The 25,384-nt window shown below is 42.8% G+C and overlaps 1 protein-coding gene across 7 annotated transcripts in view; it reads right to left on the bottom strand.

Annotated features, from left to right (window-relative positions):
- MTUS1 (microtubule associated scaffold protein 1) overlaps positions 1-25,384 on the bottom strand; it is a 163,580-nt gene that overhangs the window by 56,405 nt on the left and 81,791 nt on the right. For 6 of the 7 annotated variants that reach the window (XM_070068467.2, XM_089325863.1, XM_051842585.3 and 3 more), the window contains 2 exons: positions 15,943-16,077; positions 10,353-10,391 (listed from right to left, as the gene is read on the bottom strand). In XM_070068467.2, the coding sequence (XP_069924568.2) occupies positions 10,353-10,391; positions 15,943-16,077 (174 nt within the window). Of the gene's footprint in view, positions 1-10,352; positions 10,392-15,942; positions 16,078-22,909; positions 23,217-25,384 lie in introns of those variants that run through there. The other variant, XM_008251076.5, reaches the window with a different exon arrangement.

The following is a 25,384-nucleotide window of genomic DNA, read 5'->3' as shown; positions in this document are numbered from 1 at the left end:
TAAGTTTTTAATTCATACAAAATGATTGCTTTTAAAAAACCCACACGTTTATTGCATGATTAAAAAAAAAAACTTTAAATTACCTGTATATCATAACAGCTCAGCAACTGGCTTTCAAATTTAATAGAGGCTTAATAAGATTAAAACTTCATACTTATCTCTATGGAATTAAAAAACTCTATATGGTTATTTTAATGGAATCAAACATTTCCTCCAAATGTTAGTTAACAAAACTTAAACAACATGTATAAGACATTCAAGCTGTTGGTAATTTTCCCTCAACAATTCTTCAAAAAGCAGTAAATAAGTAATTCAATTTTTTCCTGGAATTAGTCTGATCAATGGGATTCCCAGACAGATTACTCTTGCTGTGTGTCAAAGATGTTGTAATCAGTGTGTATGAGCACCCACAGCACAGGCAGTACAACTGCCTGTGTAGATAAACCCTTATCAGAGGTACCATTTCTTTTTTTTTTTTTTATCTTTTATTTAATGAATATAAATTTCCAAAGTACGACTCATGTGTTACAATGGCTTCCCCCCCCATACCGTCCCTCCCACCCACAACCCTCCCCTTTCCCACTCCCTCTCCCCTTCCATTCACATCAAGATTCATTTTCGATTATCTTAATATACAGAAGATCAGCTTAGTATACCTTAAGTATGGATTTCAACAGTTTGCTCCCACACAGAAACATAAAGTGAAAAATAATAGATGATTTTTTTAAATGATGATGAAATCAGATCAGACCTATTGTCATGTTTAATTCAGATGTACCATTTCTAAATATTTTCTCCCATTCCAGCCTGCCTGTCTCATGCTAATGTTTCTTTTGTTCTGCAGAAGGAATATTATCTTCCAATATTCTTTATCTTTCATTGCATAAAATTTTATTTAAAGATTTACTTATATTTATTCAAAAGGCAGAACTGCAGAGAAATGGAGAAACAGGGCAGTGGGGTGGGGAGAGAGAGATCATCCATCCACTGACTCACTTTTTAAATAGCCACAACAGCAGGGGCAGGCCCAGACTGGAGCTGGAAGCCTGCAACTCCATCTGGGTCTCCCATGCAGGTGCAGGGGCCCAGGTACTTGGGCCATCGTCTGCTCCTTTCTTTCCCAAGCACATCAGCAGGGAGCTGGATTGGAAGCAGAGCAGCTGGGACTCAAACCAGCGCTCTGACACAGGATGCCACCGTTGAAGGTGGCAGCTTAGCCCACTGCCCCACAACACTGGCCCCACTGCACAACATTTTAAATCATGGTTGTTTTTCCACTGGCATGCTAACAAGCTTTGGTATACTTCAAAAAGAATCACATTATGCTAAAGTTTTAAAAGACTATTTTTAAAAATGTATTTAATAGGGAAAGAGGGAGAGAGATGGCTATCACCCACTGGTTTATGCCTTCAACACACACAGCCACTAGGAGTGGCCCAGACCTGCAGCTGAGAGTGAGGAACACTATCGAGGTTTCCCAAGTGCCTACAGAAACACAATGCTAAGAGGCATCACCACTGCCTCCCTGGGTGTATTAGCAGGAAGCTAAGGTCACAAGTCAGAGCCAAGAATCAAACCCAGGGGGGTCAGCGCCACGGCACAGGTTAATCCTCTGCCTGCGGCGCCGGCATCCCACATGAGCTTCATATGAGGTTCTAGTCCCAGCTGCTCCTCTTCCAGTACAGCTCTCTGCCGTGGCCTGGGAAAGCAGTAGAAGATGGCCTAAGTCCTTGGGCCTTTGCAGTCTCCCACAAGGGAGACTGGGGGAAAGCACCTGGCTCCTGGCTTCTGATCAGCGCAGCTCCGGCCGTTGCGGCCATTTGGGGAGTTGAACCAGTGGAAAGAAGACCTTTCTCTCAAGGTCTACACTCTACCTCCCAAATAAGTAAATACAATCATTAAAAAAAAAAAAAAGGAATAAGGCCGAAATGATGGCACATCATTTTAGTTAGTAGTTGGTAAACGTTTTCTGTTGTTTCTTAGCTTTTCATATCACATCTCTTTTCTATCCGCCCACTTGTTTTTCTTTTTGGGTATGTGTTTAGTCTTTTAAAATCATGAGATTTGCCTTCAACAGTTTTTAAGTATGCAATATTGTGGATTATAGGTGCAGCACTGTATGATAATCTCTGGAACTCTTTCAACTCGCATAACAAAGCTTATACCTGCTCAAAATAAACTTCCCATTTCCTAACAACCACCATCGGGTCTCCAGCAACTACCCCTCTACTCTTCTATGATTTTAAGTTTTTCAGATTCTTCATCTAAGTAGGATCACACAGTATTTGTCCTGTGTCAGGCTTATTTCACTTAATGCCCTCAAGGTTCATCCACGCTGTAGCATGTGGCAGGATTTCCTTCTTTTCTAAAGCTGAATATATTCCATTATATGTGATTACCACATTTTCTTTTTTCTTTAAAAGATTTATTTGCTTGAAAGTCAGTTACAGAGAGAGAGAGAAGCCTTCCATCTGCTGGTTCATTCCCCAAACAGCCTCAGCAGCCAGAGCTGTGCCGATCAGAAGCCAGGATCCAGGAGGTTCTTCTGGGACTTCCAAGCAGGTACAGGGGCCCAGGGACTTGGACCATCTTCCACTACTTTCCCAGGCTATAACCGAGAGCTGGATACGAAGTGGAGCAGCCGGGACTTGAACCGGCGCCCAAGTGTGATGCTGGCACTGCATGCAGTGGCTTTACCTGCTACACCACAGCACCAGCCCCTACCACATTTTCTTTATCTATCTATCCACTAATGGACATTTAGGTTGTTCCCACATCCTGGCTATTGACTACAAAGAAAAACATGGGTACAAGAACCTAATTTCAGTTCTTTCGGCAAACAGTCCATTGTCATATTTACAAATACTTCTCTCTCATTCTACAGATTGCCTTTCCATGCTATTGGTTGTTCCCTTTGCCCTACAGAAGATGCTTAGAGTAATGCAATCTCGCTTGACTATTTTTCCTTTCTTTGCCCATGCTTTGGGTATTGTATCAGGAAATCACCATACAGACTAACACTATGAAGTTTTCCTCCACGTTTTCTTCCAGAAGTGTCACAGTTTCAGGACATACATTTTAGTATGTTTGTGTTGGTTCTCGTTTAAGGTGAGGATCCAATTTCATTGTTTTGCTTGTAGATTTTCCATCACCACCCATTGAAGAGACTATCCCTTCCCCCATGTGTCGAGGGCACCCTAGCAGAAGGTCAGCTGACTAAGTATGCGGGCATTTATTTCTAGGCTCTTCTATTCCCTTTTTCTTTACAGTCCTATGCTTATGCCAGTACCATAGTGTTTTAATTACCATAACTTTGTGACATAATTGGAAACTAGCAATTGTGATGACTCCAGATTTGTTCTTCTTTCTCAAGACTATTTTGTACTGTGGGGATCCTTTGTAGTTCAACGTGATCATTGGGGTTGATTTTTCTGTTTCTGTGAAAAATGCCATCAGGTTCATGATGCACTGGATCTGTGGATCTCCTGGGGGCCGGTGTCCATTTGGTTTCCTTTGTGGAGTTATCTTTGCCGTGCTGATCTGAGAGCACTCCATCTACAGTATTTATTGATGCTGTCCCAGTCCATTCTTTACTCACGAGTTTCTCATGATTTTGACAAAAAGTAAGCTTAAAACTTTTCTTGTTGAAACTTCTCTTGTCATATATTATACAGTGTTCCTGGGAAGCTCTTTTACACTCAAATCTATAGTCTTAGTATTCTTATTTTAGGTTTTGGGTTCAAAATGAATCCATCTGGAATACATCCATACCCAGTGTTTGAAAAAGAGATCTGGCTCCTGCTAAAAAGGTAGCCATTGTCCCAACAAGATTAACTTCATGATCCATCCCCCTCACCTCCTACATCAAACACCAAATTTACCACAAATCAAAATAGCATTTATTTTTAAGTACAAGAGGAATGTCACAAAAATCCTAACAATGAAGGCCTCATCTCTGCTCTCACCGGAGAGGAACCTGGCCACACCAGCAGTGCCTCATCAGAGCATCTCTCAACCATTTGGCAGCACTTGGAGGAGAGGGGAGCAGAGAGGCGTCCTGCTCTCCTGAGCTGTCCCTACTACACAGCCAGGGAAGGGCAGACACTGTGGCACCCGAGACTGCTGAGCTTGGGTAACACAATCAGGGGCTGGCTGAATACAACTCTGATGCCTCTGGCATCCCACCCAGCTTTAATGTGTGGTAGAACAGAGGTAATAATAGCAGGCTGTAGTGTGTGTGTGTGTGTGTGTGTGTGTGTGTGATCTTCCTTACACATAGTGAGCCGAGTTTTAGCTGGAGTTAAACTTGACCAGAATCTTGCAAGATCATAACCTTTAAACAAATTACAACAGCTAGACCCCATAGGATAGTTCTTGATGTAAAGTTGTCTTTCCTGCTTGCTTTAACGATTTAAAATAACTCAACAACCTGGAAAAGAACTACAAATAAGCCACAGAAGAGTGATAGCAATGGAAAGGCTTGTCCTTGTCACCATCCACAGCAGCAAAAGAAGCTACCACTGGAGAAGCTCATGCAACAATTCTATGATGTCAAAAATATTCCCATACAGGGAATTACTCCACAGACAATCCCGTACTGCCAAGTGAGAAATCTGAGACATGGAGAGGCTTAGCAAATAGCCCAAGGTCAGGCCACAAATAGAAAATGGAAAGACCAAGACTCAAACCAACACCCAATGCCTCTAAATCCCATTTTCTTCCTGCTGCTTCACTGTCTTATGACATCAATAGAATTTCCTTCAAATATAATTGACTAAATGTTAAAGCAAAACAACGATGAACTACTTTTGATTATTCTGTTAGTCAAGATATTTTAAAGGCAATATCCAATGTTGACCAGGACCTGGGGAAGCCAGCACTCTTTATGTTATCAATTATAGCACGGACTGACAGAAAGCTTTTGGCAAACAAGTTGGTTACTTGAGTGATGTAACTATAAATATGCATTTGTTTTGATTTACTGGTACTATTTAAGCAATCTGTCACAAGTAACTTTGGAAAGTGCTAATTTTAAAGATGCTCATCATAGGATCATCTGTGAATATACTGCAGAAGCACCTAGTGCAAAAGTGGCAGTTAAGTGTTACTGCATAAGCCAAATATGACAGGCTTTTAAAATATGACAAAATAGGGTATAAAGTCATCACAAATTTTTTTTAACAAAAACTTAAGGGGTGTTTTGTGAGCCTCTACATACTAAGCTTTTTGGAATTTAGCAAACTGCTATAATTAAAAGTGACAATCTTAACAAAACCAAAGGATATGAAGTTGGTAAACGTGTAATCTTTACCACTCTAAGCTGCTTTTGAAGATGTAAAATGACCTCACAGCCGTAGTGTAATGATTTAAACTTACTGCTCAGAGGAAGACATGTTTGCATGTGGAGGCAGTGTCTTCATCTAAATTATGACTGTTGGCCAGCAGAATGCAAGGAAAGTCAAGGTGATTTGCAGTCACAGAATATCAAAGTGGGGAGAAACACTGGAGAACAGGATTGTCAATTACATAGACGAGAAGCCTGGAGCTTCACTGATTCACCCCAGGTCACTGGCTATCTGGATGCTATTTCTTAGCATCAAAGCTGTTCTTCCAAGATCTAACACATATGGCTCGTCCTCATGTGGAACCTTACAACAAGGTTTGTCTTGAGTCATGATAATAACCAACTGTCACATAGAAGCATCTAGGATAGCTAGACTTAAGTTTTTGGGAAAATATGCGTATATACTACATAATCTAGATTAAACTACAGTGTTGACTCCTTAAATATATTCTTTTCCACTGCAAATACCAGGACACTGATGAAAATTATGCTAAAGATATAAGTGGTTAATGGGGACAGGCATTTTAAAACTCTGCCATATAATCTACTTCTACTAAGTGGTTAAAAGTTTTGCCAAAAGGCCGGTATTGTGGCACAGTGGGTTAAGCCACCACCTGCAATGCTGGCATCCCGTGTGGGTGATGGTTTTTTTTATTTTTTTGACAGGTAGAGTGGACAGTGAGAGAGAGAGACAGAGAGAAAGGTCTTCCTTCTGCTGTTGGTTTACCCTCCAATGGCCGCCACGGCTGGCGTGCTGCGGCCAGCGCACCGCGCTGATCCGAAGGCAGGAGCTAGGTGCTTCTCCTGGTCTCCCATGGGGTGCAGGGCCCAAGCACTTGACCATCCTCCACTGCACTCCCTGGCCACAGCAGAGAGCTGGCCTGGAAGAGGGGCAACCGGGACAGAATCCGGCGCCCCGACCGGGACTAGAACCCGGTGTGCCGGCGCCGCAAGGTGGAGGATTAGCCTAGCGAGCCGTGGCGCCGGCCCGCGTGATGGTTTGAGTCCTGGGTGATCCACCTCAGGTCCAGCTCCCTGCTAATGTGCCTGTAAAGGCAGCAGGAGATGGTCTAAGTCCTTGGGCCCATTCACTGATGTGGGAGACCTGGATGGAGGTCCAGGCTCCCAGCTTCCACCTGCTTTTGTAGCCATTTGGGGAATGAAACAGCAGATTGTAGAGCATCTATCTCTGTCTCTCCCTCTCTCTGTAATTCTTTACATAAATAAATTTTTTTTTTTTTTGACAGGCAGAGTGGACAATGAGAAAGAGAGACAGAGAGAAAGGTCTTCCCTTGCTGTTGGTTCACCCTCCAATGGCCGCCGTGGCCAGCGCACCACACTGATCCGATGGCAGGAGCCAGGTACATATCCTGGTCTCCCATGGGGTGCAGGGCCCAAGCACTTGGGCCATCCTCCATTGCACTCCCTGGCCACAGCAGAGAGCTGGCCTGGAAGAGGGGCAACCGGGACAGAATCCGGCGCCCCGACCGGGACTAGAACCCGGTGTGCCGGTGCCGCAGGCGGAGGATTAGCCTATTGAGCCATGGCGCTGGCCAATAAAACTTAAAAACAAATTTCGCCAAACTCAAGATATGATTTGGACTTAATCAGGAATTAGTTTGCCAATCTGTTAACTTTACCTGTCAAAAGTCATTGAAATAAGGTGACATCAGTCCAACAACCTAACAAGGAAAAGGACCTAATACTACAGCTTTTCTCTATAATAGATTAAGGATATATTACATATATATTTTAAGATTTATTTATTGAAAGGCAGAGTTACAGAGAGGCAAAGAGACAGAAAGAGGTCTTCCATCTGCTGGTTCACTCCCCAGATGGCTACAAGGGCCAGAGCTGGGCCCATCCAAAGCCAGGAGCCAGGAGCTTCTTTTGGGTCTTCCAGGTGGCTGCAGAGGCCCAAGAATTTGAGCCATCTTCCACTGCTTTCCCAGGCCATAGCAAAGAACTGGATCGGAAGTGGCGCTAACAGGACTTGAACCAGTACCCATATGGGATGCCAGCACTGCAGGTGGCAGCTTTACCTGCTATGCCACAGTGCCAGCCCCAGGAGATATATATTTATTATTATTATTTACTATGCTTGTTAGAGAAATGTATTTCATAATTTTTCACATGATTAAAACCAGATATATAAATTAATGTTTCATATTTAATATAGATTAGAATAGGCTTATTATATTTACTTACTCTGTCACTTCACTGTGACCAGTATTCATGATGATTTCCAAAGCATAGGACAATCACACAAAAGAAATAGCACGTAACAAAAAAATGTTCCAACCTTGTAGTTTGAAAACCATACAAGATAGTGGAAAGGAATTAAAGAATACCTCAATAAATGGGAAGGCAAATTATATTCATGGATAAGAATACTTGATATTGTTAGGACAGCAATACTTCATAAACCCATCTCTACCAATATTTCAATTGACTTCTATAAAGAAGTAAACAAGCTGATCCTAATTCAAGAGACTCAGAAGAGCCAAAACAATATAAATAAACCTGACTCACACTTCCTCATTTCAAAACTTAGTATACCACACAATCAAGACAGTCTCATCATATTGGCAAAGAGACACACAGACACGCATGGAGCACAATTTAGAGTCCAGAACTGAATCTTCACATTCATACTTAACTGCTTTTGACAAAAGTGCCAAGATATTTCAATGGAAAGAACAGGGTTTTTCATATCTGGATGTTTAAATGCAAAATAATGAAGTTGGACCCCCTAACTCACTCCATATAAAAAATTAACTAAAAATGGATCATAGATCTAAGAGTTAAATATAAAAATACTAAAGGAAAACATAGATATAAATATTTATAAACTTGTATCAAGCCATCTTCCTGAGATACAACAGCAGCAGTTTAAGCAACACAAGATAAATAAAATCAACTAGGCATTGAAAACATCTATGCTTCAAAGGACACTATCAAGAAAGTGAAAATACAGCCTACCAAATGGAATATTTACAAATTATATTTCTGCTAAGTGTCTAATAGCCAAAATATATAAAGAACTCCTAAAATTCAACAATAACACAAATAACCCAAATCACAGGATTTGATCGGAGATTTCTCCAAAGTAGACATAAGCATGGACAAAAAGCATGCTTAACATCCACAGCAAGCAGGGGACGCACACTGAAACCAAAACTGGTACCACGTCCTACTCTGTAGGTTGGCAACCATCAGAGGCAGACAAAAGCAGATGGTCAAGAATCTACAGAAATTGGACCCCTAACATACTGCTTGTGGAAACCTAAAATGGTGCAGTCACTCTCAAGAGAGTCTGGAAGTTTCTCAGACTTCTAAATGTAGAGCTACCATATGATCCAGCTCCTGATCATGATGAACTGATCTTCTAACACACACTCTGCAGTCAGTCTACAGAACACGAGATGTCCTTTTGTCTTGAGGATGAGGCAGTGCTGGAAAACTAAAGCTAGACCACGCCTCCAGATGCATGGCAGCACTCCTCTTGCCTTTTGACATTAGAAAAGCTTCAGTAACTGTGTACAACATCCACACTTGGGTCACTGCGCACCATTAGGATTGAAATCATTCTGCACGACCAAGTCTTCTCCAGCTTGAAGAGCCTATGATTTTGATGTAATTCACTCACAGGTCCTGTCCTACTGAGAAAACAGCACACGGGAGAGAGTATCTAAGGTATCATAAGAGCGCTCTCTACCCTACCTGTGTATCTTTCAGCTCTATTTATTTATTTGAAAATCACAGTTACAGAGAGAGGGAGACACACAGAGATCCTCCATCCACTGGCCCACTCCTCAAGTGGTTGCAATGGCCAGGATTGAACCAAGCCAAAACCAGGAGCTTCATCCAGACTCCCATGTAGGCAGCAGGAGCCCAAGCACTTGGGCCATCTTCTGCTGCTTTTCCCACATCATTAGCAGGGAGCTGGATGGGAAGTAGAGTAGCTGGGACTTGAACTGGTGCCCATATGAATGCCAGCATCGCAGGCAGTGGTTTAACCCGCTATGCCACAATGTTCCCCTAACTTATTTACATAGGAGGCTCACAGATGTCTACCCCTGCCCAGGTTTCCATCACCAGATCATATTCTACAACTCAGACCTCTTCTAGAAACATGTAGCCTCCCCTCCCAGAACTCACTGCAACTGTGGTTTCTGCTTATCTGTACAATTTCTTAACCATTCTGTAAGCTCCATGAAGACCAGGCCCTTGCTCATTTTGGGTTCACAACTGTATCCTTTACACTTGTCCCGTCACAGTCCCTGTGTTGCAATAGTATCTTTTGTTCTTCTGGTTTGCCCTTCTAATCTGCAGTAGACTTCGAAGCTGCATACCTATCTTACCACTGTGTATAAAATAAGAGAATGCAGGTTGTGTGTGTGTGTGTGTGTGTGTGTGTGTGTGTGTGTGTGTGTGGAGGGGGGAGACCTGATCAGCTACATAAGTATATAAAGTATAAGAGCTATTGTCAATACATTTTGTGAAAATCTATGGCTTCTTCAGAGAGAAGACTTTTGATTCTCAGCTCTGATTCAAACAAAGCTTCTGGCTGTCTCAGAGAAATATGAGGATATCTAGTGGATGTGCAAAAAATAAACAGGAAAATCAAAGTCATTGAACTATAAAAAGCTGTTAAAATCAGATCTTGAGACATACTTAGCATTTAAAGTGATTCCATTTTTAAAGCAATATTTATATTGGGGAAAGAATGTTTTCCATTTCAGCTAGACCACATTAGAAAATTATTTCCTAAAAGCCTAAAATTATCCATTATTAACCAAATGTTCTTTCAATCATCACATGGTTGGTCCATCAGGCTCACCAAATTTTAGTGTCATGCTGTCCTATGTGATGTTATGTTTGTACTTCAAATCTACAATTCTGTTAAGCATATCACTATAAATGGATTTAATTACTTTTCATAACAAAACAACTTTAAAAAAAGCAAGATTATTTTCCCCATCCATAATGAAAGTGGTTCACTCACCCACATTAAAAGCTGTAAATAGATTTTTCCTTGAAGGACCTAAAATATAAAAGAAATACATGTAAAATATATAAATCAGTGTTTTACTTGAAGCATCATACAAGCACAAACAAGTTGGGGCAGATGTTTGGCGCAGCAGCTCAGTCACTGCTTGGGACTCCTGTGTTTCATACTGTGGCGCCTGAGTTCAAGTCCTCTCCCCTCTGCCTCCTACTAACACACTCCCTGGAAGGGAGCAGGAGAAAACTCAGAACGTGGGTTCCAGGGCCAGCGCTATGGCACAGCCAGAATCCCAGTAGAGCACTGATTTGAGTTCCAGCTGTTCCATTTCCAATCCAACTCCCTGCTAATGCACCTGGGAAAGCAGCAGCAGATGGTCCAAGTACTTGGGCCCTCCTGGTTCCTGGCTTCCGCCTGGCCCAGCCCCAGCCATTGCAGCTATTTGGGGAGTGAACCAGAGGATGAAGATCTGTTTCTTTGTCTAGTTCTGCATTTCAAATAAATCTTAAAAAAACCTGGGTCCCTACCACCCACATTGGAGAGTCAAATGGATTTTGGGGTTCCTAGCTTCAGCCTGGCACATCTCTGGCTTTTGTGGGCATTTTTTGGGGAGTTAACCAGTGGATAGAAGCTAGCTCTCTCGCTCGCTCTCTCTCCCCCCCCTTTCAAATAAAAAAAATGAAAATAAAGAAAACTATTTAAACCCATTTTACATATGTTTGTTTATTGTCAAAAATAGTATTCATGGAGCTGGTGCTGTGGCATAGCAGCTAAAGCCACTGTCTGCAGCACAAGCATCACATATGGGCGCTAGTTTGAGATCTGGCTGCTCCACATCTGATCTAGCTCCCTGCTAATGCACCTGTGAAAGCAGTGTACTACAGCCCTAGTGCTTAGGCCCCTGGATCCATGAGGGAAACCTGGAAGAAGCCCCTGGTTTTGGCCTGGCACAGCCATGACCGTTGTAGCCATTTGGGGAGTGAACCAGAGGATGAAAGATATCTCTCTCTCACTTTCTCCCTCTGCCTCTCCTTCTCTAACTCTTTTAAATGAAGATTTATTTACTTATTTGAAAGAGTTACACAGAGAGAGGAGAAGCAGAGAGAAAGAGAGGTCTTCCATCTGATGGTTCACTCCCCAGTTGGCCATAATGGCCAGAGCTGCACCGATTCGAAGCCAGGAGCCAGGAGCTTCTTCCCATCTCCCTCACGGGTGCAGGGGCCCAAGGATTTGGGACATCTTCTTACTGCTTTCCCAGGCCATAGCAGAGAGCTAGATCAGAAGTAGAGCAGCTGGATCTTGAACCAGCGCCCACATGGGATGCCGGCACTTTAAGCCAGGGTGTTAACCCGCTGCGCCAAAGCACCGGCCCCAGTAAATAAATCTTTTAAAAATCCATTAGTGTCTAAAATTTAAGTTCTTATTAAGAACCACCATTGAGATGTTATCAGCTTAGCCCTCCTACCCCCAGCACCTCCCCATTTGAAAGGCAGAGAGATAGAAAGAAGACAGGTACAGAGAGCGCTCCCATTCACTGAATCATTCAAGCGCTCATAACAGCCAAGACTGGGCCAGGCCCAATCTGGGAATTCAATCTGGGTCTCCTACATAGTTGGCAAAAACTCAATTATACTCGAGCCATCACTGCTGCTTCCACAGTGTGAATTAGCAGAAAGCCTGACTCAGGAGTGGAGCTCGAACTCAAACCTGAGCACGCAACAGAGGATGGAATTTTAAGTCAAGTCCAATTGCAACAGTATCAAATTCCCACATTTATTAAGTGCATGATGCAACTGCACTGCTGACAGAGCAAATGGGCCAGATTCTATGAAGATGGACTCCAGTGTGTATTTTCCAAAATGAGGAACTTCTATTCAGGTATGAAGGAAAAGCAGCTTAATCTTTTTCCCCAAATTGATAGGTCATAAAACACAATTGGGAGTGGTAACAGATAGAGCTGTAAGGAGTGCCCCTCCTAGACATGAAGCCATCATTGTAGCACAGCATCACCTGCAGAGCCCTCCCTGGGACAGTTGTCACGTTCTACCTGTGGAATTTCACAGAGATGATAACCTCTTGAAATATGTGGCCATTATAATGGGAAAGGGTTGATTCCCACTCAAGAAAAACCTTTGTGATACAATATCTTACAAATTCAATAGTGAGGCGTTTTGGAATACTGGAGTTCCCAGTTCTACAGATTTATCAGAGAAACCTCTAAGTTCTCATTCTCTGAAATCGCCTTGGTATCAAAGTTAGGCAGCATTCACTTTCAGAAGCTATTGTGTGGATTTATGGGGCTTTATCAACACACCTCAGTGCCACATCCTGAAGTCAAGCAGGGGTCACTTGATGCCTCAGACACTCACTGGAAATGTCAGATAACTGAGAGCCTGCTCGCACACGGAAGAATCTTTCCCCTCGTATTTATGCCTATTTTCTCTTCAATTCAGTACAAAGAAAAAGTATGGCTCAACATTCACTAGGTGATTAGTTTCAAGTCACCACGTGATCCTTCCTATGTGCACACAGATGCTTGCACACACACTGCTGAGAGAGTCACGCCTTTTTTGGGAAGCTATTTTGTAACACAGACTAGCAGTTTCAGAGAGGTTTGCAACAATTTCTATTTCGTGAATATCTTGTGCAAGTAATAAAAATCTGAAATCATCCAGGATTCACATTTAAAGACTTTGTGTCCCAGTAAAAGAAAGTGTCCAACATAAACTGGACAACTGTATATCCACTTAAAGTGAAGAACTCATGATGTACTATAAATTAATATAAAGCAAGGCACCATTCAGTGTAGACACTATAAACCCAGTTTTACTGAAACAAAAATAACACCATTAATATATGTAGAAGAGAAAAACTGGAAGAAAATGCAACAGGAATCGGTGGTTGATGGAATTAAGGAAGACCTCTGTGTTTCTGTGTTTTCCAAATTCTCTAACACAAATGAATCTCAGGGCAGGCATTTAGACTTGTGGTTAAAAGGCCAGTTCAGACACTCACATCCCATATCAGAGGGCCTGAGTCAAAGTCCCAGCTCTAACGAATCCCAGCTTCTTAATAATGAGCACCCCAGGAGGCAGCAGGTGAGGGCTCAGGAAGCCATGTTCCTGTCACGTATTTTGAAGACTATGATTAAGTTCCCAACTTCCAGCTTCATCTTTGGCCAGTGGTAGGCATTTGGGGAGTGAGCCAGTAGGTGGGAGCACTGCAGACGGTTCTGTGCTCACACTGAGGACCACGCAGATGCTTTGTGTGGTCCCTGCGTCTGCATGAGTAGGGTCTGTAGCCACTGTGGGCTTATCCCAGGCACTGATCACAGCATACAGGTGAGGCTGTGATCACACCAGTGGATGTGATCTGACCCTCACTCCTGCTGACAGCAGAGGAGATCTGCCTCGCCCAGCTTGGGGATCACCCTAGACTCCTGCCTCACCCTCCAGCCCTGACCAGAGCTCCCTGGCCCCATAAAGCACACACCTCCAGATAGCCACTGACAGAGCAGACCCTCCACTGCGCCACAGAGGCATGTTTCAAAGATAACAGCCATCAGAGGAGAAAACCAACAAGTATTCCCACCTACATATGCCTAAGAACAAACAGAAATAGAAGAAACTTGAACAAGGAAGATAAGATGACTTCAATGAAACACAACACTTCGATATTAGAATGTGAAGACAGGGGACGGCACTGTGGCGCAGTGGGTTAACGCCCTGGCCTGAAGCGCTGGCATCCCATATGGGTGCCGGTTCTAGTCGCAACTGCTCCACTTCCAATCCTGCTCTCTGCTATGGCCTGGGAAAACAGGAGAAGATGGCCCAGGTCCTTGGGCCCCTGCACGCGCGTGGGAGACCAGGAAGAAGCTCCTGGCTCTTGGCTCCGGATCGGCACAGCTCCAGCTGTTGTGGCTATTTGGGGAGTGAACCAGCGGATGGAAGACCTCTCTCTGTGTGTGTGTGTGTGTGTGTGTGTGTAATTCTTTCAAATAAATAAATAAATCTTTTAAAAAAATAGAATGTGGGCCGGCGCTGCGGCTCACTAGGCTAATCCTCCACCTGCGGTGCCAGCACCCCAGGTTCTAGTCCCGGTTGGGGCACCAGATTCTGTCCTGGTCACTCCTCTTCCAGTCCAGCTCTCTACTGTGACCCGGGAGTGCAGTGGAGGATGGCCCAAGTGCTTGGGCCCTGCACCCATGGGAGACCAGGAGAAGCACCTGGCTCCTGCCTTCGGATCAGCGCGGTGCGCCGGCCGCAGCATGCCAGCCAGAGCGGCCATTGGGGAGTGAACCAACGGCAAAGGAAGACCTTTCTCTCTGTCTCTATCTCACTTTCCACTCTGCCTGTCAAAAAAAAAAAAAAGAATGTGAAGATGAAGACATTGATGAAATGCCTGAAAAAGAATTCAAAAGAATGACCATAAGATTACTCCAAACACAGAGAAGCAAATAATGAGTTAAGGAAATCCAAACATGATCTGGGTGAAAAATTTTGCCGAGAGATAGAGATACTAAAGATAAATCAAACTAAAGTATTAGAAATGAGGAATTCAATATGTCAAATAAAAAATACAGTGGAAATTTAACAACAGAGCTGGTATGGCAGAAGAAAGAATATCCAAGCTAGAAGACAAATCTTTGGAAACAGACACACACAAAGAGGAAAAATTAGTGTTCAATATTTATGGGATACAATCAAACGACCTAACATACATGTCTTAGGATTTCCTGAAGGTGTGGAAAGAGAATGGATTAGAAGGCCTGTTCAGTGAAATAACAACAGAAAACTTCCGTAATTTGGAGAAAGATAGGGCTATCCAAGTACAGGAAGCACAAAAGAAATGAATCTAGACATGACCAGAGAAGATTCTCACCATGACACATTATAGTCAAACTTTCAACAGTAAAACATAAAGAAAAGATTCTAAAATGTGCATGAGAGAAACACCAGATTACCTTCAGAGAATCTGCAATTGGATTGACAAATGATTTCTCATCAGAAACCCTACAGGCTGGGACAGAATGGAGAGATTAGTCCAAGTCTTAAGAGAAAAAAATATCTACCCAGCATACCATACCTTGCAAAGCTCTCATGAATGAAAAGTGACAAAGACCTTCCATAATGAACAGAAATTCAAAGAATTTGTCATCACTTGTCCAGTCTTAAAAAAGATGCTAAACACAGAAGGATAGCCATCATTATGAAAGAATGTAAAGGCAGAAAATCTTCCAATTAAAAGTACAAAGGAAATATAAAGCAAGTAAAAGAATATTTGGGGAAATGGCAGGATCAGTACAGAGGTAGGAGCCCAGAACTCCATTCAAGTGTCCCACATGGGTGCCAGGAGCCCAAGTACCTGGGTCATCTTCTGCTGCTTCCCCAGATGTACTAGCAGGGAGCTGGATTGGAAATGGAATGGCTGCAACTCAAACCAGCAAGCATTCTGTCAACTGCACCACAACCCCAGCCTTCAGACTTTTAGAAAGAACTATTAAACATATCATAAATTAACTGTCAAAACTTATTTTCCTCTAAACCAGACTTTAAATGCCTCACTCCTCTTCCCACGGTGAGGGCCATACCTTTTGGGGGAGTCTTCAGCAAATGCACATGAGCTCTGGGCACCAAGGGCTTCAGATACAAGGATCCTGAGGAGCCATTCTGAAACGCTGGCTTGGGAGGTTTCTCCTCATACTTGATGGCAGCAGCATTACCAGCTGTAATAAAGTAGAAAAGGACATTTTAGTTCACAGAGACAGATCCATCTTCCACATTTATTTCTTCCTCCTCGAATCAACAGACACTAAGCATCCATACCATGCCAGGCACTGCTCAGTGTCACAAACTTGAAGACTCATAATTAGTGCAATTGCTCCTTGGTGCACCCAAGGGGCACTGATTGCAGGACACCCCCCACCCAATACCCAAATCTGCAGGTGCTCAAATCCCTGATATAAAATGGCACAGTATTTGCCTGTAATCTACACAGCATCTCTAGATTTATAATCCCTGATACACTGTAAGTGTTATGTAACTATTCATACTGTTTAGAGAATAGTAACAAGGAAAAGAGTCTATACATGTTCAGTGTAGATGTACTTTTAAATGTACATTTTAAAAATGTACACTTTTAAATATGTGTAAATACACATATTTTCCAATCACTGGTTGGTTGAGTCCAGGGACGAAAAACTTGCAGATATGGAGGGCAATGGTAGCTCATGTGCTCAGGGACACGAAGGAAATGATGTAACAAGGGTGGCCTTACATCCAGGTTTACCCTGATGCACCTTGTCCGGGTTAGCTTCCACCCCAGATAAAATCTGGGAGACAGAGGCCAGCATTGTGGCTTGGTGGGTAAAGCCGCTGCCTATGACACCAGCATCCAATATGGTTGATGGGTTGAGTCCCAGCTGTTCCACTTTTAACCCAGCTCCCTGCTAATGGCCTAAGAAAAGCATGGGAAGATGGCCCAAGTGCTTGGACCCCTGCCACCCCTGCGGGAGACCCCAAAGAAGTTCTTGGCTCCTGGCTTCAGCCTGGCCCAACACTGGCCATTGCAGCCATCTGGGAAATGAACCAGCACATGGAAGATATCGTACATGCGCACTCTGTGTGTGTGTGTGTGTGTGTGTGTATGTGTGACCCTCTCCCTCTTTAACTCTTAAAATTAAAAAAAAAAAAAAGCTGGGAGATAAATGATATGTAACTACTATGCCAGAGGTGGAGTCGGGAAGAGCAATTGTCTCCATAAGGACACGACAGGGTACCAGCAGCAAACTGCTTCACAGTACAAGCACACTGATGTCCAAACTCCCTGGTGGCCACAAGGAGGAGATCTGGTGCTGATTCCCCGGGGTTGCTGTAAGGAGTCAGGATGCAACACCTGCCCTGGAACAAAGGTGTCTAGCTCCAAAGCAAAAACAAGGGGCCTCACTGAAACAAAAACCTTACATTCCATATAAAAACTCCCCCTCCACCAGCGTAAAATAGGCTTTTATTGTTTGCTTCTAAAAATCTCCAGCATCCAATTCTAATCGTTCAGCTTGCTTTTTATACTCAACCTTTGTATCATAAATCATTACCAACTTCGAATTCCTTTCCTACCCTACACTTCTAGCAAAAGGTAAGATGCCTACCTTTTTTAAAGACATGAACGTAAATACAGCTAGAAAAATTTCATCAGGTTAAACCATCCCAACTCCTACACCAATGTTCATAGATGTCACATTCAAACCTTGGAAGGACACGTTATTATTCTCCCTTGATCCCTGTAGGCCCAGTACACTGAGCCATCTGTTAATTCTTCCTGTGCCCAGATAACATTTCTAATACTAGGTCAAATCCACGTGGAGCCTTCCCTCCTGCTGACAAGCTTCTGTCAATTTCCTATCCTCCTTTCCAATTTTCACCTTCCCCACAACCTAGAGAGTTGCTTTGTCCAAAGTTGATGGGAAGCTACTGCATTGACAGTACCAAGACCTCACTTCTATAAAATGCAACATAACTTTTTAAAGGGCAGATGAGGACTGACTTCAGACTTAAAATGATAGAAGCAAAGTTTCATAGAGGATATTTTTCAGATTTTCATATAAAATGGATATTGGGATTCAATCAGCATTTCAGCTTTTGCTGAGTCAAATCCAACAAAGGAAATGAATGATACTATAATAGTCTTATTATGTCTTGTAGCAATCTGGACTTCTGTGTCATTTTCTTGAAACAAAAAATAAACCACTTGTTCAGATTTTTAAACAATGAGTTCAGTTTACAAACCTAATATAAAATTGTATGATTCTAAACACATGCTTTTCTTTTTTAAGCTTCAGACACAGAGACCCTCAGTTTACAAACAACTCAATAAAGAGATTTCTTGCTAAAGCAAAGGACACATTTTTCACAAGGCACAATACTCTGCCCCTGGGCTCCGTCTCACACAGAAATAAGACCTGTTGTCCTGGAAACAAACCGTCTCTGTGCCACCCCTCAGGCTCAACACAACATGAGATCCAGCAGCAGTGCAATGACACACCAGAGTAAAAATCCATGCATCAAAGGTAAAATGTCTCGGGTACAGACACACACACACATTTACATTTTCACACATTTTTGTATATTTACATGAAAACATGAGGGGGCTTCAAAAAGTTCATAAAAATATGTACTCTGAGAAAAAGACACGTACGTTTAAAAATATATATATATATCTTCAAATTCCATTTTCCCGTGAACTTTGTAAAGCTATGTACATACACATGCTCTATATTCCCACGCTCTCATGATCACGGCTTAGACACACTTCCCACCTCACCAACAATGGCACCACCTGCTGAGCTAAACATGCTTTTACGACCAACACGTACGTATTTTGGTCTCAGTTCCCCTAACACTCTACTGCAGGCTGGACCACTGCTTTCCAGAAAAGCCCAAACTGGGACTGGCGCTGTGGTGTAGCAGGTTAAGCACCACCTGTAACACCAGCATCCCATATGGGTGCCAGTTTGAATTCTGGCTGCTCCATTTCCAATCCAGCTCCCTGCTAATGGCCTGAGAAAGCAGCGGAAGATGGGCCAAGCGCTTGGGCCCCTGAACCCACGTGGGAGACCCAGATGAAGCTCCTGGCTTCAGCTTGGCCCAGCCCTGGACATTGCCGCCTTTTGGGGAGTGAACCAGTGGATGGAAGATCTCTCCTTGTCTAACTCTGCCTTACAAGTAAATGAAATAAATCTTAAAAAAAAAAAAAAAAGAAAAAGAAAGAAAGAAAGAAAGAAAACCTCAACTTGAGTGCCCTTCAGTATTTTTCATGTCCTCTATTTCAGTTCTTCACTTGGCAGCTGATCGAATATCCTGATACCCAAATTTCTTCCATCCAAAGTTATTATATGCACACAATTAACTCTTCAGTGGCAACAGCTGTAATACGAGAGAAGCCCAACAGTCACAAGCAATGCAATGCCATCTAGGAGACACAAGTTGTGGTGCTAGCTCCGCAACCACCTCGCTGTGCTGAATCACAGCTCCAGCCCTCTAGGTGGAGTGGGCGGATCTCAGTATCAGGTGTGGAGACGATCCATATGCTGTCACAGGGGTCCCACTCACTGGGACTGCCCTAATCCTACAAAAGGCCAGCTGCATCCTCAGAGTCACCCCAAACAGAGTTCTAGGGGCGCATGACCGCTCAGTGACAGTTGGTCTGTGGGGTCAACATGTGAAATTTCACACCGGATCAAGAGGTCTCAGCCAGCTCTGGCACGCCACTTAGAACCAAACATAACAACGTAACAAGGGTGATTTTATCTGTCTTAATTATGTTAGAATAGCAGATTCTTTAGAATCTTTACTTTTATGTCTCCATTGCCAAAGTGTGGTTCAAATGAAATAAGAGACTGATGACTGAATCCAAAAAGAACATGAAGCAATATGCTCCAAAATGTTTAAGCATTAGATTTTCCTATCAGAAAAGGGCTACACATTGTACCAGACTTTTACTTGCAAATTAGCCTTTTATACAACATTCTAGCATGTAGTTAAAATTAGCTTTAGTTTTCTTTATTAAATCATGTATATATACACAGAACCAACATTCTGTTCATTTCCTGAGTTTTTTGTGAATCAGTTTCACACTCCCCACTGTGCTAGATCATCTGCCCACCTGGCTTAAAATCAAATGACTGCTGAAGTCTAAGCTTTCAAATCCCAAAAGGAAAATCACTCAACTCAATCTGGGACCCAAGAGAAAGATTAAGACAAAATTAGTAGTGGTCTGATTAAAAATATACTCTAACTAAACGTTCCATTTGGAAGTGTATAAGAACTCACATGTTTGTAAGGCAGGGGTGGCAATATGGAGCACTTCAAGGAGTTTGTAGGAAAATGGAATTCAAAGATAAGTTAAGCTGCATTGTGGCACAATGGGTTAAGCTGCTACCTGCAATACCAGCATTCCATAGCAGAGTGTGGTTCAAGAACAGGCTGCTCTGCTTCCTATCCATCTCCCTGCTAACGCACCTGAGGAGGCAGCGGATGATGGCCCAAGAGCTTGGGCCCCAGCCACCCATGTAGAACACACAGATGGAGTTCCAGGTTCTTTGTTTTGGCCTGGCCTAGTTCCAGTAATAATGGTCATTTGGGGAGTGAACTGGCAGACAGAATAAATCTTTCTGTCTCTCCCTCCCTGTCACTCTACCTTTCAAATAAACAAATAAATAAATCTTTTTAAAAATGTTTATTTTGGAACCAAAAAATCCTTAGAAATGCATGTACTGGCTGGCGCTGCAGCTCACTAATCCTCCGCCTTGCAGCGCCGGCACACCGGGTTCTAGTCCCGGTCGGGGCGCCGGATTCTGTCCCAAATGCCCCTCTTCCAGGCCAGCTCTGTGCTGTGGCCAGGGAGTGCAGTGGAGGATGGCCCAAGTGCTTGGGCCCTGCACCCCATGGGAGACCAGGAGAAGTACCTGGCTCCTGCCATCGGATCAGCGCGGTGCGCTGGCCACAGCACGCCGGCCGCGGCGGCCATTGGAGGGTGAACCAACGGCAAAAGGAAGACCTTTCTCTCTGTCTCTCTCTCTCACTGTCCACTCTGCCTGTCAAAAAATAAAAAAAAAAATTTTAAAAATGCATGTATAGCTTTTTTCCTTCATACATATTTCCACGAGCTTTTCCAAAATACCACATTAGGCATGGAGTTCATTTTTTACACCAATATAAACTTCTAATTCCATTTTCTATGAGCTTTTTGAAGTGCCCTCATACATACCATCTGTCTTTCATCTCTCAGCCATCTATGGCAGACATGGCAAGTCAAGCATAAGACTTCTCCCCTTAACCTGGAAGCAGGCCTAGAAACCTGCAACTCTGCCCTTCAAGAGATTCCTATTCACTAACCAGGGCTGGTGGGTAGGCTAACATCTTTTCTGCTATGCAAGGACAAACCTAAAAGTAGGTCCTTCAAAACAGCCCTCACCCACCCACCAAATTACTAGGCATCACCACTGCAGTGAAGAAAATCAAAGAGGTGGGGCAGACACTTGGCACAGCAGTTGAGCTGCCACATGGGACACCCACATCCCATACTGGAGTGCCAGGGTTTAAGTCCCAGATCTGCTCCTATTCTGGCTTCCTGCTAATTCACACCCTGAGAGGCAGCAGATGATAGCCCAGGTGAGGATCAAGAGTCTCAGAGAGCACAGCCCTTGTCCAAATTCTCCAGTGTTAGCAGGAGAACCAGGATGGGTCTGAGCTGAGTGCCCTTCTCTCTGCCTCCGAGGATCTGGGACTCAGCCAGGGTTGGCTACGAGGGTGAAGGAAAGGAGTGCTCCAGCTCTTTATTTAGTCAGCCTCGGCTGAGCTCCTATTTCCAACAGAGACAAATAGCTTTGGTTTGCGTATCTTACATTTTCCCTTGTCAGTTCACTTGCTCTCTCCCCCTCTCTCAAAAACAAATATATTTCTGTGGCCAAAGAGGCAGAGGAAGGAAGCTTTGGACTTGATATCCCTAGGAATGTGGCAAAATTATATACTCTCCGAAAACCTAAATTACACAGTGGTTCATAGTGCTCATATAGAGTTCATTGTTATCCATTTACTTTAATGGGCTTAAAACCTGGATGTTGGGTATCTGTTAGATATTAAAGTCTTACCATGTTTAACCTTTATAAATGAGCATTTAGTACAGAAACTACTCTGCAATGCTTTATGCTACTATCCAAAAGGAAACCAATGTTTGAACATTTTCTATGCTTGAAAGGACACACACAAAGGATCTACCAAAATTCCCCCAAAAGAAAAAATGATTGTCTTCTATATCTCGATTCAGTCATTTTAACATTTGGCAATGCTATTTCAATTGCATCGCAACATATCAAGAACCAAACAGTAATTTTACAACAGCACTGTGCTGTCTCAGCAGTTCTTAAATGTTGCCACTAACAATCACGAAGAAACAAGCAAACAAAGCCAGAAAACAACACCCCTAAAAAGAGTTCCAGCGTGTGCACTGATGTGATCACAACGCTGAACAAAGGCTGTTATTCCCTACCATGACCCTTTATTATCCTAAGAAGGTAGATTTCAACTCGAAAATGATTTTTTTGTATTTGGAGGTAGCCTTTAAAAAATATGTATGTTTAATATTTGGAGTTACAATTGAGGAGAATAATCAAAGATGTGATATTCCAATTTTACTTCTAGGAAAAGCTCACACAACTATAAGCTACATACACACACACACACAAAAAAAAACGCTAGTCAGTTAATCAGAAATTAAACCATCAAGTAGTCTTTGATAAGATAATTTCATTGCCAAGAACAGTGCCAATGCTGCTGAATTGTGTTAAGAGCTCCCAAATACATGAAAAGTACAATAAGCATGGTTGTATGGAGCGGCACTTTACATCTTAAATACACATCAATATACCCAAGAAATACTACAATTAACATAAAGTACAATTTACAAAAATAGCAACGAAGAGATCATTAATGAATTTGTTGAATGAAAAAATCTAAGCATGCTTACAAAGAAAGGAATCAAACCAGAAATCATTGACCTACTTCTTTTCCCAGTAAACGTGGCTAACAAAGGAATTATACAAAGGCTGTAGGATCCCACGACCAGCAGTGTCAATAAGGTGGCATCATAGTCCCTCTCTGAACCAGGCGGCGGGGTGAGTGTAGAATTGATGAAGATTTGTGAAGAAATATCAGTTTCTGTACAACTGCGAAATCCTCCTGGTATAGTCATTTAAAAGGATCAGAGCAAGCTTATGCAGGAAAAACTGCAGCCATGTTCACTCTCATATGCCTCATGCTTGCTCTTAGTGAATTTGAATGGAGGGAGGGAAAAAAAAAAAAAAAACCTGTAAGCTCCAAGGCACTACACACAACAGATTTCACCAGCTAGCAAATCAAACTGAGAAGGAGACTCATTGATTTGAATGCTCAATCTACAACACGGACCCTTGGCTACTAGACAGGCTCAGTGGGTGTACGGTAAACCCCTTTGTTGAAAAACAAAAAGCCACAGACAAAGGCATTTTACAACCTCCTTAGGAGTGTCAGACACGGCAGTGAGACGGTGGCCAAGTTAACATGGCTGGCGACGGCCAGCACCGGATCACAAAAGCACTAGAGGATGTGTCTGCTCCCAGTGCCACAAAGTCCATGGCAAGGGTCTTCCCTGCAGAGCAGGTTGGTGACTCTGCTTTTGGCAGTTTTATTTTTAAATGTACATTGCCGGACAGAAAGCCAGAAGTGTGGCCTGCCACATGTGCATGACTTTTGCAAATTCAAAGAGAACTAGCTGCTATAAGCAAACCTTTTTGCTTTTTGCCACAACTTCAAAATTCAAGCAGCAAGCAGGTAATAATCCCATTTAAATAACATATCCCAGTGTTTCAACGTGCCGGTATGCAGGCTGTACTGTCATGAGACTGGCTGCTGCTGCTGCTGCTGCTCCATGACCCGTCAGAAGTGTGCTCATTAATTCAGTCATTAATTCAGTGCCTGTCATCCATAAACAATTCTATCACGTACTGGCTATGTGACTTTGGAGGAGTAACAACGTCTCTGAGCCTCAGTAACTCCATATATGAAGTCAGGGGAACAGCAGCAATTAAGGCGAAAATAATCAAATAACATCTGGTAACTAATACTGCTCCACATTCAGAGGATTCCATAACCGTTTCTCTACTTTGTACCTGTCTCCTAATTAAAAGGGGGAATTTTCCTGACCCTAAAGTAGAACCACCACGCATCTTCTCCTACCCACAGGCTTGTATCTGTTCAGCGTGGTGTTCTAGTCATGGTAACTACTTAAAATAAGCACCATGTCTCTGTATGCCATTTCCCTCACTCACCTATTGCAGTGGCTGTGCAGGGCAGAGACTTCACAACCATGTGAATTAATTCATGTATTATTTGAGGAGAAGAAAATGAGGTAAGTACTTAGTCCAAATACATCTTTGCAATTAAAAGGACAGTTCAAATAACTTACCAATTTTATACAAACAAAACAGAATTGGCACTAGCTGAAACTTTAATTTTAAAGTTTAAATCATTTACAGGAACTAGCATCATGGGTAGCGAGTTAAGCCATCATTTACAGACGATACTGAAGCACCAGTTCAAGTCCTGACTGGTCCGCTTCTGATGGAGCTTCCTGCTCATGTGCCTGGGATGGCAGAGTAAGATGGCCTAATACTTGGGCCTCTGCAATCCAAGTGGGAGGCCAAAAGGGAGTTTTGAGCTCCTGGCTTGGGCCTGGACCAGCCCCAGCTGTTGCAGCCATTTGAGGAGTGAACTAGCTCTTTCTGTCACTCTGCCTTTCAAATAAATGAAATATTCTTTAAAAAATCATTTAGAGGGGCCAGCACTGTGGCATAGTAGGTTAAACCTCTGCCTGCAGGGCTGGCATCCCATATGGGTGCTGGATTGGTGTCCCAGCTGCTCATCTTCTGATTCAGCTCCCTGCTTATGGCCTGGAAAAGCAGTGGAAGATGGTCCAAGTGTTTGGGCCCCTGCACCAGCATGGGAGACCCAGAAGAAGCTCCCGGCTTCTGGCATCGGATCAGCCCAGCTCCAGCCGTTCTGGCCATTTGGGGAGTAAACCAGCAGAATAAAGACCTCTCTGTAACTCTCTCAAATAAATAAATAAAATCATTTAGAATTGGGCTTGAAGTTATAATATATTAGTCATATTATACTGAATCTAACGTGCAAAGTAAAAGATTACTAAATATACAAAGAATCTTCAGAAAGTACATGAAAAATGATATAATGAAAAAACTATGTAAGGATTTCAAAAATTTTTTGCACAAAAATAAACTTACTTTTAGTTTTGTTTTTCCAATGAACATTTTGAAATGTTGTGTGTCTATAAAATGCAGTCTGCTATAAAATAAGTGAAACTAAAATAATCTTTTCTCTGATTTCCAGCTGGGCTCCACGAGGCCCTGGACTGCTATTCTCACCTTAAACAACCCCAAAACAGCCCCTCTTCAAACGATGTACTTCAGAATCCTTCATACA

This window comes from Oryctolagus cuniculus, chromosome 2 (assembly GCF_051225735.1).
Source record: "Oryctolagus cuniculus isolate XC-2025 breed Fujian yellow rabbit chromosome 2, ASM5122573v1, whole genome shotgun sequence".
NCBI lineage: Eukaryota > Metazoa > Chordata > Mammalia > Lagomorpha > Leporidae > Oryctolagus > Oryctolagus cuniculus.
The sequence above is the reverse complement of the archived record's forward strand: the minus strand, read 5'-3'. Positions and strand labels throughout refer to the sequence as shown.